Raw genomic sequence first — 21,898 nt, 5'->3', positions numbered from 1 at the left:
ACACTCCTCGGAAATAGAAGTGTGAGGACAAGGTAAGGCAATCGTCTTTCAGGCTGAGTTGATGGCCTAGAAATCTTTTATTGTGTAGGGGACATGATCCATTTCTTAAATTTACCTGACAAAATTCACTTGGGGAGTTTGTTAAAAATATAGATTCCTATTCTCTATTTTGGCGGCTGGTTCTGTAAGTCTGCGGAGGAGTGTGGATACTGCCCCCTGAGCAACTACCCCAGACGACTGATCTGACTACATGATAGCAGAGCCTTCCTGCTGCCAAAGTTATGCTCAAAGTTAACAAACTGGGCAGCCCCAGATTATGTAAATGGAAGACATGTCTGGGATTCTTTGATTTCCGGCTCTGGGTTCAAGTGTATTAAAAGTTTTCTTCTTGACATTGAAAGCCAGTGATTTCTTGATATTTGAATGTCCTTGATGAATTTCCTTGATGAAGAAAAATCTCTGATGTCAGAAGAGAGACGTAGCTCAAGCGCTAGGTGGGCACAGTTGGTATCAGTAAATTAAACAACCCAAACTTCTTGTTAAGTACAGAAATCACCAGAATAGTATTTTAAAGAAGAATTTTTAAAGTGCAGATACACACACACATGAATCAGCCTGTTTTTTCAGCTTTTGGTAGGATCTGATCTACACATCCTGTCAACTCTGCCCACTTCGGAAAAGAAGAAAGGGGTGAAAAGATTACCCCAATGTGTGAAAAGGAAAACCCTACAATGGGAATCTCGAGGTGTCGTCCTCTCCTGTATTCCATTTCTCATAGAGAATATCCCTAAAGCTCCTCAAGACTGGCTACAAATTAAGGATTACAACAGGGGGTTCATTAAGTAAATTATAGTGTATTCATTCAACAATACATTATGATGTGACAATTATGATAACACTTATAAATAACTGGTAATGGCATGGGAAAAAACAACATAATGTTCAGTAAGAGAGCAAAATGAAGAACCACGGAAACACATGTGTCACATAATTTCAATAATTAAACATAAACACATCAAAATATATGTGGAAACAACCAAAGTATAAGGTATAAAAACATAATTTTATTTTCTTTACAAATAGATGGGTTACAAATGACTTTCATTTTATTCTTTAGATTTTTTTTCTAGGTTTCCCTTTTTACTAGTGCTATGAGCACCAGTACTCAAATACCAGGGTACATGGACAAAGCCAGGATACCAATAACTCCAACAAAGATTCAAGGAGACAGACCCTGGAGTGATAAAACAGGAGGGAACAATGGCCACTTCCCCTCAACTTTCAGCCTTTGTGACCGGACTGCAATCTGCAGGGAGCATCTTCTTAACTTCATTCAACACCATAGTTTGCCAGGAAAATGGATCACAGCAAAGCCAAGTCCAGTCCAAAGCTTTGTTCTCTGAGAAGCTCTTATAACCTCCCTCAGGGGCTCAGAGAGGCTCACTCCATGCAGCAGCCCCACTTGTCTTGACTGGGTCTGAGGCTGGGAGTGGGAGCTGCTGAAACAGGAAGGGAAAGGCCATGCGCTTCCACTTGGATGAAGAAACGCTTGATACCCTCAGTGAGAACAGGAGCCTGCCACAGGGAAGCAGGGACCTCCTGACGCTGGTTCCAGGAAAACTGCTGCGCTCACAGCTATGTGGCTTCTGAGGAAATACGTGAAGCACTCCTGCCAAAGAAAACCCAGGGGCACAGTGGCAGAGTGCGGAGGAAGGTGATCTCTTTCATCCTGGTTTCTGGCAGTTTGGCCCTGGACTATAGTGGCTATTATTGCTGTAGTTGCTGCTACTCTGGCACAAAGAATCAGGGGAAAGAAAAAATGAGAAAAAAATTCAGGTAAGACATAACTGGGAACATCAGACAGGTTTTCTTTTTCTTCAGAGAACTGTCATGACATTAACACTGTATTGACAGTGCACTCAGCATTCTAGTTTCCATGTTTGGTGGTTTCATTCAAGCAAGGGCTAGGAAGAAATAAAAATCATCCCAATTAACATTTATTGAGCACGTATCATGTGACAGACACTCTGCTAGAACATTTCCCATGTGTCGATTCATGTCAGCCTCTTGGAGATCTTATGAGGTGGTTATTATCATTATGCTTATTTTATAGATAAAAAAACATCCACAGAGAAGTTTCAGTCACTTGCCCAGAGTTACCATTTAGTAAGTAGTAGAGCTGAGATTCAAACTCAGGCAGTGCCACTCAGAGCTCATGCTACCCCGAACTGTATTATGTATTGACTGTATTAAGTATTATGCTTATAGCCCAGATGAGGATACTAAATATTCAAAAAAGGTTATATGATTTACGCACGTGTCACACAACTGGTGAAGGACAAATCAGAACTAAAACTAATCTTCTAGATCAGGTCTGATGATCTTCCCTCAGCCTAAAAAGAGAATTCCCGACCAGTGCTCACAAATCATGAGCACTGGCATCTTATAATAATTCCTGGTTCAGAGAAACTTCCTGAACAAACTCTCATAGGAAATATTGACACAGATATTGAACCAAACATTCACTGGACATTGACAGTGAGCCAGACCCTCACTGTGCCAGCCGCTCTCACAGCATATGGATTCCTCACAACCAGCTTTGGAAATGGGCATTTTTATCCCCTGACTTACAGGAAGTAAGTGTCACATTTGAGGTCACAGAGCCAGGTTGACAGCAGAGGGGGAATTTGAAGCAAGTCTCCTGACTCTTACTGTAGACCTCTCTACCTCCTATCTCAGTTTACCTCCCCAAACGGAAGAGAACATTCTTGAAACAACACGATAGTTAAAACTATTTAAATTTTAATCTTAGCTACTTTGACCTTAATAGAATGCTGTTAAGTTTTTCTCTAAATGTCTTAGCCTTTAATAATTAATTAAATGGAGCTCATAAACAGGATGAGCCTGACCCTACCAGTAATGAGGTATTTTACTCTCCCTCATATAATTTTACTGAAGTCTGCAATCACTTTTCACAAAAGAAATGTCCTTCTCAAGGAAGCAAGTTGGTTTCTCTAAGGATTAGCCTCCATGTTACTTTCTCATAGACTGTGAGCAACCTGAAACGCACAGTCCAGTTCAAACTGTGGAGGCAAGCCTTTCCAAAAAGAAGGGAACAGATTCACTTTTCGATTGAGCGAGAGAGAGAGAAAAAGAGACAGAGACTGAGAGAAAATGATTGTGTATCACACAGCAGCCGATGTGGTGGGAATGAACTCATCCAGCCCTTGGCACTTAACGAATTACCAGTTTCATGGAGATACTTTCAGCGAAGGTCTAAAGTCAGTGGCACACGGAAGTCTGTAACACTAAGACAGTGTAAAATAGCAGTCTGTTTTCAGAAGAATTGCACTTGAAGTGGAAGCCAACTGCTCATGCTAGAATGGCAAGGGATTCACTGGACAGAGACCTTGGGGACACAGAGGTGCCCACTCTGGGAACAACCTCACCACACATTCTGAAATAGAAAATAATACCTACAATAATAATGGATTCTGTTACAACCCATCAGTGAAAGAAAGTCCCCGTCATTACCTATAGAAACCTAATACTTTTAGTAGTTGATTATTACTATTAATAGAAACCCACCAATTCAATCAAAAGTTGTGCTTTTTACAGAGTAAGATAAGCTGGTTTCTTAATTACGTTTTTCCATTAGCCACATTCATAGCTTGCAGTGGGAATGGAGCATTAAAAGTCATTGCTGTGAAACGTTGGTCAAATCACTAACAATAAGTCACACATTCTCTATACTCTTTATATACCACCTCTTGCACTCTCTCGCTCTCCAACATTAAGATCCAACTCCAATCTTAGGTTCTCTTCTGAGATGCTTAAATGAAGGATAACTTTGAAGGAAGCAAGATGTGAGAGAAGAAAATCAGCAAAGAAGGGGCAGCCTTCATTTCTCACTCATTTGTTAATTCATTACCATTTGAATAAATGAACCCCTCACCTCATAAGATCGATAGGGCACTTGCTGGTATAGGGGATTGATTGTTACTTTATTGTGGTGGGGCAGAAGACATTTAATGGTTCCCTCAATTTTATTTTTTTAACATTAAAAACCTTCTTTGCCAAGGAATTAACATACACATCTTACAGTCTTTTATGAGAACTTAGTTATATTAGGATATTTCAAGAAAGGGTGGATAAGCAACAGAAATGATTCCATTAGTAGCAGACTCAGAGGATAGAACCAGCTGAGTGATCTTAACTAGAGCTTAGGTTGAACTGAATTTACAAATTCAGTTCTGTTGACTTAACTCATTTAAGGCTTACAGTTGCCTAGATTCACATACCGCTCAATTGCCATAGGTAGAAGCATGGGCATTGCCTTTCTTGACTCTTCCTTTTCCCACCTTCCTTCCTAGATTCCCCATGGTTACTTGTTATACATCCTAAAATCTGTATCAAACCTTTCCACTTTAATTTACATCCATCCATCTTAATATGTAACCTGCTAATTCTGGCCACCATAGCTTCTTGCCCAGATTAGCCTTCTAACTGTTCTCCTTGCCTCCATTCTAAGAGACCTGTATGTCTACTTTGTTCTACAAACATTTGCTGAATTCTGAGGATGCACAGGAACACAAAGAGGCAAATGTGCAGTCTTCTGCTTAGTAAACAAAACTCACTAGGAGGAGGCAGGGGCCTGGCACAGGAAATTGACTAAAGTCCTAGAAGGAATGGTGAATTGATACTGAGAATCTAATCACATTTCACCTGGGGGCACATCCTAATATTGGGCAAAGCTAGAGTCTGAGGACCAGTCTGGACAGTAGGCAGAAAACTACAGTTCCTTAGCTGACAGAAAAACTAGCAGCTATTTTGGCTATTTTTTGCACTGCTGAAGTGACAAAGGTGGAGGTTTGGTAGACATCAAACTACAGCCATTTTCCACAAAAAAAAGAAAGGGAGGAGAGGAGTGCATGGATGGGAGATCAAAGCTAAGCTGAATATCTGTGAAGAAAACTGAATTTCTAGCTGGTTTCCAGGGCTGAAGACACCAGATACCCCAGAATTCAATCAAAAGCCATGGAGAACCCCACCATGGTAGCAGGGGCTAATCAGAAAAGATTGAGTCTTGCTATAGCTGAAACCCAGACAAAACCCAGGTTAGTCCTTGATAAGCCTAAGATGGTCAGTGCCCCAGCTTATAAACCTAACAGAGAAAAAGAAAAATCCTCTTTTGGAAAATAACCTCAGTTATAGTCTCTGTGATTCTTTTCTATGCTGTCTAGCATACAACAGAAGACTGCTAAACATATAAAGACGGTAGATATAAAGACCTATGATGAAGCCATATAATTAAAATAATATGATATTAATACAAGGAAAAACCGACTAATTGATCAGAATGGAGAGTTCGGAAAGACATCAACAAATGAACAGTCAACAAATTTGTGACAAAGTAACTCAGTAAAGTAGTGGGAAAAGAATGATCTTATCAAGGAAGAATCCTGTGTCAACTGTATAGCCATAGAGAAAAATCATGTATGTATGCATCTTCACTTTATCGCATACTATACACACAAATCAATTCAAGATGAATTACACATTGAAACGTGGAAGATAAAGTAATAAATATTTTACAACAAAATATAGGAAAACCTTTTGATGATTTGATGTAGGCTAGTTTTATTACATCAGTCCCTGAAAAGTTCTGAACAGCAACTAACTATATACGAATAGATTGTAACTAAGAACTTCTATGCATTAAAAGACACCATTAAGATGATGAAAAGTCAAACCGCATAGTAGGCATACATATACATATATACATATGACAAACAACTCAGCCACATTAGATACATAACAACAAATATAGCAAAAAATCATAACTTCCAAAAATCAGTAAGAGAAAGACAGGTAACAGAATAAAATTCAAAAGAATGGATCAAATAATTCACAAAGGAGGATATCCAAATGAACTGACTTCAGTAGTAATCAGGGAAATACTTATTAAAATCACTATGTGATAATGCTTCATGATCAAAGGATAGATAAAATGAAAAAGATGAAAAATATCAAGTGTGGGTATATGTATGGTAACCAAAACTCTCATTCACTGCCAATGGGAATATAAATTGGTACAATTACTTTGGAAAAATATTTGGCAATATCTACTAAAGCTGAACATGATTGTCCTCAGAATTGGAGATGACTCTATATGTTCACCAAAAGACACATATGAGAATGTTTATAAAAGAACTATTCATATTACTCTCAAATTATACAGCTCATATGATTTAAAAATAAATACAATATGGGAGAAATTAAAAAATATAATATTGAAAGTCAGATGTAAAAAAGGACATAGAATTGAATTCCATTTATATAAATTTTACATAAAGTATAAAAGCAAGTAAAACCAACCTATGCTATCTGAAATCAATACAGAGGTTATCCTGAAGGAGGGAACTGAATACAAAATGACACGAGTGGGGCCTCTGGGATGATCCTGATGTTCTTTTCTTGATCTGAGTGCTGGCTACACAGGTGTGTTCATTTGTGAAAGTCCTACAAGCAGTGTAATGACGACACGGGCACTTTTTTATGTACACTTACCTTTAAAAAATATGCAGGGGCCGGCCCAGTGGCGCAGCGGTTAAGTGCGCACATTCTGCTTCGGAGGCCTGGGGTTCGCCGGTTCGGATCCCAGGTGAGGACATGGCACGGCTTGGCACGCCATGCTGTGGCAGGCATCCTACATATAAAGGAGAGGAAGATGGGCATGGATGTTAGCTCAAGGCCAGTCTTCCTAAGCAAAAAGAGAAGTTGGCAGCAGTTAGCTCAAGGCTAATCTTCCTCAAAAAAAAAAAAAAAAAAGCATAGTGGGAAGAAGAGATGGATGGGAGTCTTGGGAGAAAAAAAAATTTAAACGTCTTATAAGAGTTAACTTTCTTCTTTGGGCGCAGCTCTGAGAGAGACATTAAGGTTAAAATCATAAGATATGCACTGACCTAATTTAGGTACACAACCCCTCTCATTTTATGTACATATCAGGCTGATTGTAGATAATAGTGATGTCATGCACTCTAGCGCATATCATCATACTTCCTGGGGTAACAATATTGCACTAATAGAAAATGACAACTGACTTGTCATATGGCACCCAATAGCCACATTGATTCAGGCCACAGGCCCCAGAACATGACAGAATCACCCATTTTTGTCTTGTGTAGAAGCAGCAACATAATAAATATCAACGGAAAACTCTGTCAAAACCATGCTACTAAAATTCTCCTGTGAAGAGATGAGAAAGAAAATGTTTGTTTAGATTTAAGGCAAGCCTTTATCTTTTTGGGAGGTGAGATTCTTTGGTCTAGTCAGAGACTGATGGTCAAAAGGAAAAAGGAAATCGAACATGATATTTAAAGATTGTTAGACTGAGTCCAATTGGCATGGAGATGGAAATGACTAACAGGATAAAAACACTGGTCACATCTTGTTAAATGTACTGAGAACCACTAAGGTGGACCTAATTCTCATAATAAGGAGGGAAAATGGTTACAGGCATCCTGTCCCCCTCTCAAGGGTCCCTGGAATGGCCAATTCCTAACCTTGTATAAAGGCCAGGTCAAATATTAATTCCTCATAAAATCACTCCTTCCCTCTCCCAGGCAGGTTAGTTGACTTCACCCATTTTTGTCCTCATAGCACTTTGGACAAATCTTTATGATACTTATTATGCACTTATCATATTAAATTGCAATGTTTTCTGTCTGTATAGCTATCTATTCCCATCAGCATATGCAACCTCAAGGGCAAAGGCTACATCTTAGCATGTAGCACAATCATTTAAAATGTTTTAATAGTTTTATTACAATAGGAACATATACACGTGGCAAAAAAAATTCAAAACAGCGTAGACAAACATAAACGGAATGGTTAAAAATTCCCTCCCCATGATCTAGGCCAGAGGTCAGCAAACTCTTCGGGTAAAGGGCCAGGTGGGAAATACTTTTAGCATTGCATGACAAGTGGTCTCTGTTACAACTACTCAAGTCTGCTGTTGCATCACAGAAACAGCCACAGACGATATGCAAAAACAAGTGAATGAGGTTGTGTTCCAATATAACTTTATGTAGAAAAACAGATAGCAAGCCAAAGTTGTCCCACAGAACATAGTTTGCCCATCTGTACCCTCGACCATAGTTTCACGTCCTAAATTGACAACTGTCAAAAATTTCCTATAAAATGTATTGCTAGTTGAGTAAATCCTTTATGCAGCCCAAGCTAAACAAAATGTAGCTTTTACAAACTGCAAAAATACACAATGGTTGACCTGTGCTAGTTTCTTCAAAGAGGGAAAATTCCCAAATTGCTTTGCTTTTTCCATAGAGAAGAGAAGCATATGTGGCTTAGGTAGCTACCAACTACTTTTGTTGAGCGTCTGCAGTCAAAGAAAGCAAATTTATCCAAGTCTTTGGTGCCACCACATCTACTCCTCAACATTGGCTCTGAAGTATAGTTTTCATCCAGAAATGAAATTGTCAACTCTAGTTTGATGCCCAGATGAGCCTATAAAGTTATCAAACCACTGGACATCTAAATCACAACATAAGCTCCAAAACCAGGACCCTGAGTTTTTGTGGGTTACCTAGAAATCTAACCACTAGGGTGAATATTGTTTTAAAGGTCAAACCCATTCCAAGCCAAAAATTAACAAAGTGTGAAACGTCCTCTCTTTGTAAACTCAGGAGCCACATGCACATAACTTTGAAAAGGAACTGTGGTGGCTACTGTGTTACCTCTGAGCCCCGCAATCTGGCACACATCTCAGGGATACTTTAGTAGTGTGATATGATGTCTATGAATAAAAAAATCAGAACTTATCCCAAAACTTAAAAGAAAAAAAGCCTCATCAGTATATTAGGAAAGTTTCTAGTGAATACAAGATCAAGTTCTACTCCGGAACTTTTAAAAAACATTGGTGAATTACAAATTCTCCATTGTCACTGGCTTTCCTTGATTGCTCCTTCTTCCTATGATTCTCTCTTTGGATCTCTGGGTCTCCATGCTTCTGATGTAGCCTCTTTCTCTCTTCCTGTCCCTGTCCTTCTCTCTCTTGCTCCCTCTCCTCTCACTCGTTCCCAACTCCTCTCTTGCTTTTCCATCTCCCTCGCTCTGCTTCTCTCATACTCTTTCTGTCTTTCTCTTTCTCCATCTCTCTGTATCTCAGTTTCTGTTTCCTCCTCTTCCTTTCACTCTTTTTCTTCAGTTGCCTTCCACTTAAGCCATTAAATCAGTAAACTTCTTTTCCATGGCCAGGAGAGACCATCTAATGACTCACCTCCGTGGGTGAGAGGTCACAGGTGGAATATAAGGCTCAACTCACTATCTATACATATGGCTAAGGGTGTGCATGTGTGTGGGTGTGTGCGTATGTGAATTTCTATGCACAGATAGATAGGTAGATGGGTAGATGAATATCAAGACCAAGCTAATGTCTGATACTTAAATTGAGATATATATGTTCTCTTTCTTGGAATTATAGGTCACCAGAAAGTCTAGTGTATAGTCTTATTGTTGCAAGTACCTCCATATCTGTCTGTTCTCCAATTAAAAAAACTGATGAAGAAGGGCCTGGAAACAGCTGCTATTACACATTCAGAAGAAAAAACATAAAGTGATATTTTTTGCCACCTTTTTCAATAAACTATCTAACAACTCTAGTAGAGAGATTTGTGTATGTGTGTCAAATTTAGGTGCCTAGAATTAAATATAATGAATCTGAGTTCACAATCTCTTTTTGTTAAGTTTAAATATTTAAAAAAATATATATAAGTAGTGCATGTTCATGAAAGAAATATCAGAAAATACAAAACAATTTAAATGATAATCAAAACAGTTATAATCAGGGGCTGGCCCCATGGCCGAGTGGTTAAGTTCACGCACTCCGCTGCAGGCGGCCCAGTGTTTCGTTGGTTCGAATCCTGGGCTCAGACATGGTACTGCTCATCAAGCCACGCTGAGGCAGCGTCCCACATGCCACAACTAGAAGGACTCACAACGAAGAATATACAACTATGTACCAGAGGGCTTTGGGGAGAAAAAGGAAAAAAAATAAAATCTTTAAAAAAAAAAAATCAGTTATAATCAAGGGTAACATTTTAGCTCTATCTTTCCAGATTTTTTTCACCTTTTCTTTCCATTATTTATTTATTTTTTACAAAAATAGAAAGAGATTCACCAGTTTACTGAGTCCCTGTTACATACTAGATGCCCTGTTAAATATCTGAGATACATCAGAGAACAGGAGACAAAAATTTCTACCTTCATGGAACTTAAAATCTTACTATTTTTGAAATTTACGTTTTATTTTTTGCTTTGCTGTGTATATTTTCTAAGTCATCAAATCTGTGTCTATAAGATATTTAATGGCTGTATAATATTTTATCACATTCATGTACAAGGTCATGGGTTTTGCTTTCTTGTGGACCAAGTGAAGTTCAAAAAAAGAAAAAAAAACAGCAATAATTTACTAAGTGTTTACTCTGAGTGTATAGTTATAAATGCTGTAATGAATGAATACGAAAAAACAAAGAACAGTTTTTTAAAGATGAGAAAGGGCCTCAGCCCTACAAGACATGAAAATGAAAAAGGGAGAGAGCATCATTACAAAAGAGGTGGTAATGTCACAAACAACATATAATACATATTTGCTAAGTGGGCATTAGGCATTATGCTTATTATCATGATTGTTGTTATTAATTCACTGATGACTATAACCACAAAGTAATAATAGTAATACAATAGTTAACATTTCTTGAGGGCTTACTATCTGCCAGTTACTGTTTTAAGCACTACATGTATATCAACCCATTTAAGTCTCATAACAAACTTTTAAGAAGGATATGTTTTACATATGAGGAAATAAATAGAGGCATGGAATCAGACTTATTTTCATGACATCACAGAGCTAGTAAATGTTGAAGCAATGCTTCAAACCCAAGGAGTCTGCTTCCAGAATCTTTACTACTAATCATTATGCTATAGTTAGAAAAGTTCAGCCTTTTATCCTCAGAACACAAACCTCGTTTCCGTGGATACCCAGGAAAGACAGTACCTAGAACTCATTCCCATTATGTAAATGACAAAGCAAAGTGTTTATTTCAACAGTAGAAAGACGACTTTCCAGGAAAAGGTACTGTCTTTCCTCTTTCTGAAGAGCTGGCATGACATCCCATACTGTAGGTGCATCATCGTCTCCCTGTCAGCCTGCTTCAGAGGGTCCTACCGCACTGTGTTCACAGATTCCTAGAGAAGTTGTTGAAAGCTGTGGACTTCAACTCTTTCCAGAAAAAAAAAAAAAACGTTCATATACACACAATATGCAGGCAATCTGAGGAAGTTCAGGGACCGGGAAGCCCATAGAAGAATCCTCTAGGGAAACATTTTTCAAACTTTAGTGTTAGAAAGAATCACCTGGGGGGTGATTAACACACAAAATTCCTGCTCACTGCCCTGCCCCCTCCAACAAAATACTATCTGGAGCCTAAATTTTCTTCAAACACCCCAGGTTATTTAAATGCTGGGGCCTGACAACCATGCCTGAATATAGTTTTAGTGGCCATTGAGAGAGCCCCGGTCTGCCCACTTCAAAATCCCTCCATCCAGTCAGCAAAATGCAGGGTAGGGCAGGTGGAGATCAGAGGCAGTGCTTCTAAAGCAGAGTGACAAATGCCCTCTTGATGATTCTAACCAAGAGAGTGGTGGGAAGCAAAGAACCAAACAGAAGATCGTTTACTTTCCCAACAGGCAAGCCCTGCATCACATGGCCTATGGGTCTGAATTCCCACATCCTCTGGTATTCTAACGCAGAAGATGACCAGAGCCCTCAAACCTTTGGCTCCTGGGCACAGTATGATTAGCCAATTACCTAATACCTGGTCTCAGTAGCACTATCTTAAACCGAGTGTCCATGTTGTTCCTGCCATGTCTCCAGGATCAGTAGCCGGCAGGGAGAAATCAAGTGCCAGCTCCCACACATTCTCCCTGGATGACAAGCTGGAGAGGACACACATTAGTGATGCTATGTGAGCCATTCACAGGGATGGATGGAGGTCGTGAAACACATAAAACAGGTCAGCAACCTGAGACAGGGTGACATGGAAAGGGGCACACTTAGATTTTTCTGCTCCTGTCAAGAGTTCTCTCAACCATCGCTCTGAACTGACTTGTGAATTCCCTAAATATAATAAACCCACACACAGCGGCAGTGTGAGCCAGCAGAAAGAGCTTTGGAGCTGAACTCAGAGCAAACCTCAAACCCCTGTTCTGCCACGTTTCCCTAGGTAATTTGGGGCACGTTTCTTAACGCCCCTGAGACTCAGTTTCCACAATGTTGGAATGAGGAAAATATCTACTTCAAGAGTTGTTGTGAGGATTAAATTACATAATGCAGTGATATTCTGCATTGTGCTTACAGAGAATTGCTCAAAAGATGTGGTAATTGTTATTATTGTTGCTAAAAGTCAACTTCTGTTATCACATAGATAGCATATCTGGGTGGAGCAGACCTGTTCTCCTGTTCAGCAAACTCCCCTCTGCCCTGTCTCCAACCCCCAGCCTCCATCAGATACAAGAAGAGAAAAAGGAGTCATTGATGACTCACTTAGAATTGTCAATATCTAAAACAACACTTGTATCAATAGGCAATGGCACCTTACTTGCAGTAAATCTTATTAGTACCCTGTACGGTCGGCCACTTTTTAAAGGCTAATAATGACCCAGAAGTCACTCTGCACCAAGCAACTTGCCTAAAGCCCAGCACAGAGAACTTGAATAGGTTCTCCTGGAACCCAAGAGCCCTGAGCCTAATTTCTATACTTGTCCTCAATAGTGGTCCCTGAGGGGCAGAAGCATAGGCTTCAGTCAAAACATAAACTCTGTCCCGAACCCATGGCGAGAAAAGCCCGAGCAAGTCCAGGTGTCAGTGGCATCAGGCTGTGTCCTAAGCTTTAGTCCCTCTTCTTGCAGCAGCTGACCTGCACCTCACCCTGCGAAACAGCAGAGCCTCAGGTCATCTCCCACGAAACGGAGGTAATGATGTCTGTCCTTCTTATCTCTTAGGACTATGATGAGAATAAAACTAAAGGAACCTGGCAAAATTCTTCAAAACCGAAGCATTTTGAAAAGTGAAAAGGCACATTACTGATTTAAGGTCATATAAAAACATCGAGCAGATCTCAGCAGAAACAGACATGAAAGCTTTAAAGACCATGTAAAAGTTCACGTAGGGTTTCCTACAAGAGCATTCCGGTCCTTTTATGCCTACCCACATTTTAGAATAAACTCTGCTCTTTCAGTATGAACTTCGCACAGTAAGATTTTACCTATGTTTCTGGCCAAACTTTTAACTATTGCAACCATCTAATCTGAGCAGAGCGAGTCCTGGTCAGGAGTGACCATTACATTTCGAGAGTCTGGTTCCTCCTCACACTGACCACACCTCTTCTGGGCCGTCACCTTTGGCCACCGCAGGGATGCTGTTTGGCCCGTTTCCCCTTGGGAGACATAGATGTATTCTCTATGTTTTCTGGAGGTGTACAACACTAATTAAGAAACAGAAAGGCAGGTCACAGAATTTGTATATAAATTTGAAGACAAAGCAAAGTGGCAGTCTGGGCAGCCTGTTTTGAAAACTGTGTTTGAGAAATAAGTCAGGAAAAAAAGAAGCAACAACATCCAAGATGAGATTTAACTGTTTGAATGTGCAAATTAAGGTAATCATATCTTTAAGGAATGGCATTGATTTTCTTTTTGACACAGATTTTCAACTTCTCATTAGGCATGCAATATACTTGTAATCATTCAAAACTGATTTTACAGATTAAGGAATTTTAATCTTTTTCCTCCCCATATTTGCTCTTGAAGTTGTTTCCCCTACCATGCACTTACGCTCATCTCAAAACTCCCCTTTTAAAGTTCTCCCTATTATTCGTGGTCCAATTTAAGCATCACGCTTGCCACAAGCCTTCATAACCAGCCTAGCTAGAAGGTTCCATCTCACCATTAATTCTCTAGCAGTTCTGCCATCGGACGACATGCATCTTCTACTCCCTCATATGAATGTTCATAACTTTTTGTACCACTTCACACACCTCTTGACCAGTTCCTGAAACATATTATGTGCTTAGCATATATCTGCAGAATTAAAAGTTAATAAGATCATTTGTATAAGGTTGTTAGTGTCGTCCTTGGCACACAGATAGTACTCCTTAAATGTTAGCACTTATTAATATCATAAATAAATGAAAAGACTCCATGTACTTTTTGCCCAATTCTATTCTATTCATACCTTTCTAAAAAAGAGGTGACTCATTCTCATAGTCAATATTTAATTATCTTTTCTAGAAGGTACCAGCTCATTTCAAAAAGAGGTTTAATTTCTACTCTCAGATGATGCATTTTGTCAGTAAAGATGGCATGTTTGCCAATACAGAGATGATATAAAACAAACTACTGTGCAAATACTACTACCTGATTTAAATAATCGCATTCAAATTTCAGGAATTTCTGTAAACATCTATGTATAGGAACAATAGGGAAGGACCTAATCACGTGAAATGTAAGGTTTGCTTGCTCCCAAGTCAAGGACACAGATCACTGTGTCATCTTTGTTTTCCCAGAACTTATAAGCACAAAGTACTCAACACTCTCAAGTGGAAGACACTAACACATTGGGTCAGACCTGGGTGGACTTCAGAGGAAGTATTGACTATGCGTCACCAGACAGCAGAAAGCAGACAGTCTCTCTACTTTTAAGATAACTAGTAAGGTGGGGCCAGCCTGGTGGCACAGCGGTTAAGTTTGCACATTCCGTTTCGGTGGCCCAGGGCTGATCAGCTTGGATCCCGGGTGCAGACTTATGCACTGCTTGTCAAGCCATGTTCTGGCAGGCATCGCACATATAAAGCGGAGGAAGGTGGGCACAGATGTTAGCTTAGGGCCAGTCTTCCTCAGCAAAAAGAGGATTGGCAGTAGATGGTCAGCTCAGGGTTAATCTTCCTCAAAAAAAGAAAAAAAGAGATAGCTGGTAAGGACATTCAAACTGAGGTCCATGTGCCTCCACATCTAGTAAGCTTTCTTATTCCACCCATCGTGCCTTCCCTGCTGTGCTCTATTTGCATTCTTGATTAGGACGAGAGCTCTGATCAGAAAAGGGAAAACGTGAGTTTGTTAAAGAAAGTCAATTAAGGGTCAGGTGAAAAAATCTTATACAAATGATCACCAAACCCGATTTTCACAGCCAATGTCGAAATAAAACTGATTTTGTTAACTCAGAAATGTATTAACCAAGACCAGATCTCAAAACGTGCAGATGACCTTGTGCTCAATGAATCCTTCGAGTGTTGATTTTAAAACTCTCTACAGATCAAGAGGGGAGTGTGAGCCCAGTGCAATCAATCACTGTCACCAACGGAGTAAGGGATGCAATGTGACAGGCACAGGTTAAAGGCATTCCTTTTTCAGAAGGAGATGGAGTTTCCATAGCCAGGATTTGCCTCTTTCCAACCTCCTCTGAAATCCATTCAAGATGAATAATTTTACAAACAGATCTTAAAAGGTTCTCATTTCTAAATTCTACATTAAAATCTACAAAATAAGCACAGATTTTGGAGTCAGACCAAAGCAATTTTCAAATTGTGCCCTGTCCCTGACCCCTCATATCAGTTTGGCCAAGTTACTTATCCTTTCTGAACCTCCATTTCCTGTTTTGTGCAATGGGAGCGATAATCCCACTCTCACAAGATTATTGTGAAAATTAAAAAGATGATGAATATGAGGCATTTTACCAAAAAATTGGCCCAGTTTAATACCAACATTGTGTTGATACATCTCAGGTCTGAAAATAGCTGAAGGAGAAGACATGCATGTCAAACAATCAGATAGTCATGCAATTTGATAAACGTGGCATCAATACCATCATAATGATGTAAGTCAAGTAATGTACTGCAGACAACTGTCTTTGAGCAAAATGCTAGTGAAAAAGAGACTGGGAGTGAGAAAATGAAACATTTAAATTATATTCAGCATAAAAATGTGAGGAAAGATATTAATGCTTACCACCTACCTAACAGAAATTTCATAGGGATTAATGAGTTAAGGCTGGTTAGCATTTGGAACTCAATGGAAGAAAGCAATACACACACACACACACGGCACTAAATATCATATAAAATTAAATCATGTATAAAATGAGTGGCACAGAAGCAATATGTTCCTGTTTATGACAAATTATCTGTACTCAGCATCCTCCATGCCATAGGATTTTCTCATTTGGTTCAGATCTTGCAAAGGCTCTCATCAAGAAAGGCTGTCCTTTATGACAAAGCTGCAAAGATGAGCACCTGGATTTAAATAATGGCTCTCAAATACTGGGAATTCCTCTAAATGCACACGCACACGCTACACATACTCATACAACAGGAAAAGGTCTAATCATGTCCAAGATCAAAGTTACATCTTCAAACGGCTGCCCCACGAGCATCAGCAAAAGGCACAGGAAGGAGAAGGGAAAGAGTCAGGGAAACCATTCAGAATTCTTGAAAAGTTAGGTGGGCAGGCTATGATTACCATAATTTCATACCTTTAATTCAGGTGTTATTCTAATCATTAGTCTTTCTCAGCCACGGCTTTTAGCTAAAGATCAGACAGGTCAAACAGATGTGTGATATCTAAGTCCCCCTGCTTTCTGGGGGAAGAAATCTAAGTGGCAAGTCATGAGTTTCTGATGTTGTCTTCAGATTTGGGGTTGATGAGCTATTCCCTTTAGTGATTGAGAGAAAGGAAAGTGTTGGGCATGGCAGTGACACATGTGTATAGGATGTTACATCAATGCCCTTTTGTGTGTATAAGATATGTGATTCTCCTGATTAATCCTGATTGGCCCTGACCTTGCTTTACAGATGAAGAAATTCAAACTCAGATTATTATATCTACTTGCCAAAGAAACATGAAATTAAATTGGACTAGAATTCAGATCTCCACTCTGCTATTCATTTCATCAAGTTGCTTCCAACTAAGACGTTACTTCTGATTCCCCATATTCCAGTTTACAAAAATAATAACTTTAAACTTTACCTTCTCCACGATGCTCAGACATAAATTTGGCTAGATGAAATTAACTGTTTTTGAGGATATATATATATATATATATATATATATATATATATATATACTGGAAAAGTATTCTGTGTGTGTGTGAGGGGTTGGCATTAAGAAATAGAAGACTTCAGACGAAAGAGAAAACTCACTGTTTAGCAAACTTTGGGCGCTCAAACATTAACAGCCACCATCCCTATTACTTCCTACCATAAGTAGTCTTAGTAGACCAACTGCATGCCACCCATCCAAGCTTTGAGCCACACTGTCCCTATTCAGCTTCTAAGCATATGAGTGTATATGCAACACACACACACACACACACACATACACACACACCCTGGCCATACATTTCAGCCCTTTTTTTAAATGAACAAGTGTCTGGTTTGCCAAAGATGTATTTTCCCCCTTTCTCATTCTGTCCAAAATCTTTCAAGACTAGGTAAGGGATAATTTGCAGTTTGGATTACAGTATCTATTTCTAGTCCAAGCCCTTTGCTTCATGGTACTCACCTATCTGATGTGTTTGAAACTTCCCTTTAAGCCAGAAATTCTGAGTTAACTACTTGAAGTGAAAAACATTTAGAATTTCATATTTAAATAGGATAAATAATTTTAGTGGTAATGATATTAAAAATACAATTATTAAAGTAGGGAGTGAGGGCAAAGGTCTCCAGGAGCTCAACAGAAAGAATCTCTGCTGCAGTCATTTCAGTAAACTTGCACATGAACAACACACAAAACTTGTGTCCTCAAGGCTGGACATTAGGGTGTCACGGATGCTCTCAAGACAGGGCTATCAATCTGGAATGCTGTTACCACGATTTGTATCAATATACATATGTACTAATAGAATTCCTACTGAGCAGATATTTAAAATATTCAAAACTTGTATTTCAAAAGCTAATGATGAGCATAACCAACGTGCTTGTGTCTGGAAAGCGTTCTGGCAGTTACATTACAAATAAAGACATGGTGGAAGGCGCTGAGCTGGATAATCCGTGCATATTTCAATGAGTAAACTCTCAATTTCCTGATTAAGTCCCCACTTATTTATTTATGTGCTTATTTTTTGCCCATCCTTGATCATAATGTTCTTAACACTTGCTTTATGGTAGCCTAGAGAACTTTCTGACACTTTTTAAATGTTCTTTAATCATTACGGACAAAGCTGCTCTTTTACTATTTCTGCTAATAAGAGTTTCCAGGTTCTTTTTAAACTGACAGCTCTGACAGACTGAAGAGCTAGAGCTGCAGATTTATTCTCCAAAATCTAAAACCTCCCCTGGCATGACCCCAGATCACTGACTTTCTCCCCAATAGCCTCTCTGGGTCCAGCAGCAGCCCACCACACACCCCCCTCCCTATCTCCCTAGTGTCAGCCTCCTGTAATCTGTCAATCGCTTTCACCTTATAAGGAAAGGTCAAGCCTCTATTTGTGCTCTTCACTAGAGGTCAGGCAGTGGGGGAGTGTTGTCACTGGGATATTGATGTTTCTAGGACTGGATGACACTGGAGAACAATCAAAAGTTTACAAGCTGCAAAGTTCCAGCTCTAAACACACACTGGGGCAGGTGGAAGGTAGTGCAGGCTTTCTCTGCGCTGGCATCCCATGAGTTCCCAGAGAGGGGGCCTAGATGAAAGGGCAACGACTGCCCACGCAGTTCTCACCCACTCTAAATTACCTTGTAGATATGTCGTCTTAGAGCCATCAGTAAGTTTGTAGCAAGTAAACGGGAAATCACTCCAGGCAATGTCAGATGGCCCTAAAAGTTAACTCTTTCACCCCTACCAACCGGATACTTAATATCCTACTCTTTGTCTGGCCTTCAACCCCACAGACCATTGCGGCAGGAAACAGGATTTGTCTGCTATCTTGGAAGTGTTTTTCAAGGTTGAGGCTTGGAGAAGACGGAGGTCCCGGAGGGATGTAGGCACATCTTGAAAGTGATATAATTCCTGGAGAAGGTGGGCAGAGGCTTCACTTTGCACCCTTCCCAGTCAGAAACCTCAACTGCCCTTCTCCACCTGACTCCCCCCAGCCCACTTTAACGCATCCCACCCGTTGCCTCTCACCTCTCTGACGCGCCCCAGCGCCGCTTCTCTACTCACAACGCTGTTGTGGTCAGACCAATGGAGCGGCGTTTGTGTGCGAAGTTCCTCGTCACTGCTCACACGCTGTCAGCCTCAGCTCCTCCGTCCCGGAAGCCTGTGGCTTTTTCTTACTTTTGCTCCAGAGTTCCAGGCTCCCGCTGCCCAAAGCGGATTCTACTCCTGCTCGATCCTGCTCACCTCTCCCGAGGCTTCTCTGGGAAGAGAAAGGAAAGGAGCAGCAGGAGCCGGTCCCCGCAGCGACTGGTGATGGGATCCACGGGGTAGCAACCCTGGGACCGCGGGATACAGCAGGAGCCGCCGCCGCGGGCGCCCGGGGCGCGATAGACCGAGACCCACGCGGGCGAGGAGCGCGCTCAGCCGGGCCGGGAGCCGCCGGCCGCGCCAACTTTTCCCATCCCGGGAGCGGAGGGCAGTCCCGGACCCGAGGTGGCGGCGCGGGGCTCCCCGCCGGCTGGCCGTGGGGCACAGGCGCTCGGGACCCCAACTCCATCCAAGTTGGGCCGCGGAGGAGGTTAGCGGAGGCGGCCGCGTGCTTTGCACAGAGCCAGGCGCCGCCACGCGGGCTGGAGCCGGCACCCCGCGGCCCCGGTGCAGCCGCCTGCGGAGCCCAGTGCGGGGCCGGGGGCGGCGGGGCTCAGGTTCAGTGGCTCCCCCTTCCCGCCGCGCCCCCGCGGACTGGGAGCGGACCGCACGTGCCGCGGACCCTCCTTCTCCTGCTCACCACCTCTGGCTTTGTCCTCCTTCTGTCCGTTCCGCAAGGAGTCTAGTTTTCCTCTGCCTCCAGGACTCGCCAGTGACCTTGGGAGGAGAGGAATTGGGGGATTCCTACACTTTCCCTCTTAGTCTCTGTGAATTGGCCCCTCGATCTAACCCAGAACACAGGCAATGTGTCCTGGCCTGGGAGAGGCGCTAGAAGTGCGGTAGAAGGGATGGCGTGGGGTTGGGTGTGTGTGATGGATAGATATCGATGATCTATCTACAGATATCAATAGACAAATAGATACCTATGGATACATATCATATATCTACATAGATCGTATATTTATAGATCTAAGGTCTATCTATTTATCATCTCTCCAGTGACGGTGATAATACGTATATTTAGGGGTTTTTCTATCAGTTGCCATTCTTTGTTCTCTTTTCTTGACCCTCTGTAACATTCATTCTGTCTAAAATCAGTGTTCTTGCATAATCCCATTTGAAAGAGCACTTTGCTACTAACCGTGTTCTAAATGTTGTGTGGACGCACACTTCGGAGTCTTCTAAAACACTACGAAGTCCTGGGGCGGGGGCAGAGAACGTGGGGAAAAAAAAAAAAGGAGCTCAAACTGTAGGCTTGGGAACATTTTGGTTTTTGCAAACTGTTGTAGTCCCAGGGCTTAGCACAAAACCCAAGACCCCACAGAACATCAGTAATCTATTAGAGACATATATTTATTGCATCTATTATATGATTGTTTGTTGGATAAATTCAGATTTACCTGTGTCAGTCCTCACCCTTCTAGCAGAAAACATGCCTCTGAAACCTTGGGATGAACTTTCCATATGGTTAGCAGTCTTCTATTTGTGAACAAGGTTCTCTGTCACTAATTCACTGTGAGATCTCAGGGAATTACCACCCTCCCTTGCCTACGCTTGAAAATGGGTTGTAAGTGAGGAACATTCTACAAAATAAGGGACCAATACACTTAAAAAATATCAGCATCAGGTAAGGCAAAGAAACTAAGGAGCTGTCCCAAATTAAAGGAGATTTAGGAGACAAGAAAACAAACTGTGTGATCCTGGATTAGATCCTAGACCAGGAAAAGGACATTAGTAGACCGACTGGCAAAATTAGAATAAAGTCTGTAGATCAGTTTAGAGTACCATATCACATTTAATTTCCTAGTTTTGAAATTGTCCTGTGATTGTGTGGTGTTTGTATTTGTAGAAGCTGAATAAAGGGCATATATGAATTTCATTTTGCAACTTTTTGTAATCTGATACTATTTTAAAATAAAAATGAAAAAAATTGTTATGATAAAAATGTAATGAAAGAATTGGATTAAATGACCTTTGAAACCTTTCTGAGTCCAAAATTCTTCAATTGTATGACTATAATATCTGCCAAGCCAGCTCTCCTGTTGCTGCTGTTATAAAGTTCAAATGGAGATTTTGGGGAAAAAGGACTTTGAAAATTGCAAAGTATTTCTTAAAATCCAAACCTTTCAAATAGACGGTTTATGTCTAGAGGGGTGAAATGTCTTCAGATTCCTTTGCAGTCTTCACAAAACTAATGATACTCCTGTATATAGATGGAGGTACTCAATATATGAGTGCCAGAAAGAATGATAGCTATAACAATAAGATAGGAAAAATTATAACTTCTAAATATATACTTTGTTTCCTTCATGTTAACTTAATTGAAAAAATATAATTTCTAGACCTGTGATGGGACCACCTGGAAGATAACAGAGTAACCATTACTCATTAATAACTAAACCTTTTCTAACTTATGAAAAGGAAAGTTCTCTCACACGAGCTCTTTTGTAAGGTGTATTTTGGGAAGAATCTTCAGAGCTATTCTTTAGACCAATCTAAGACAAGAGCAAATGCAAGAAAAGCAGCCATCTCAGCCATTAAATTTCAGTGCTTCTATGAACAAGAGAGTGTCCTAAATGTCAGGCTG

At 40.6% G+C, this 21,898-nt stretch overlaps 1 protein-coding gene across 1 annotated transcript; it reads right to left on the bottom strand.

Moving 5' to 3' along the window:
- Window positions 1-1,047: 1,047 nt before the first annotated feature.
- Window positions 1,048-19,839, bottom strand: LOC138923219 (sterile alpha motif domain-containing protein 1-like). The gene is made up of 3 exons (XM_070260903.1): window positions 19,192-19,839; window positions 6,571-6,709; window positions 1,048-1,785 (listed from the first exon to the last, which is right to left on the bottom strand). Exon 1 carries the CDS (start codon window positions 19,718-19,720, stop codon window positions 19,280-19,282), a length of 441 nt encoding a protein of 146 aa, XP_070117004.1. The 5' UTR covers window positions 19,721-19,839; the 3' UTR covers window positions 1,048-1,785; window positions 6,571-6,709; window positions 19,192-19,279.
- Between the last annotated feature and the right edge of the window lie 2,059 nt (window positions 19,840-21,898).

This window comes from Equus caballus, chromosome 1 (assembly GCF_041296265.1).
Source record: "Equus caballus isolate H_3958 breed thoroughbred chromosome 1, TB-T2T, whole genome shotgun sequence".
In the NCBI taxonomy this organism is placed as follows: Eukaryota; Metazoa; Chordata; class Mammalia; order Perissodactyla; family Equidae; genus Equus; species Equus caballus.
This window is presented reverse-complemented; position numbering and strand designations above follow the sequence as displayed.

Excerpts from the sequence above, each read along its gene's own strand:
- LOC138923219 (XM_070260903.1), bottom strand. The coding sequence starts at position 19,720 with ATGGAGTTGGGGTCCCGAGCGCCTGTGCCCCACGGCCAGCCGGCGGGG.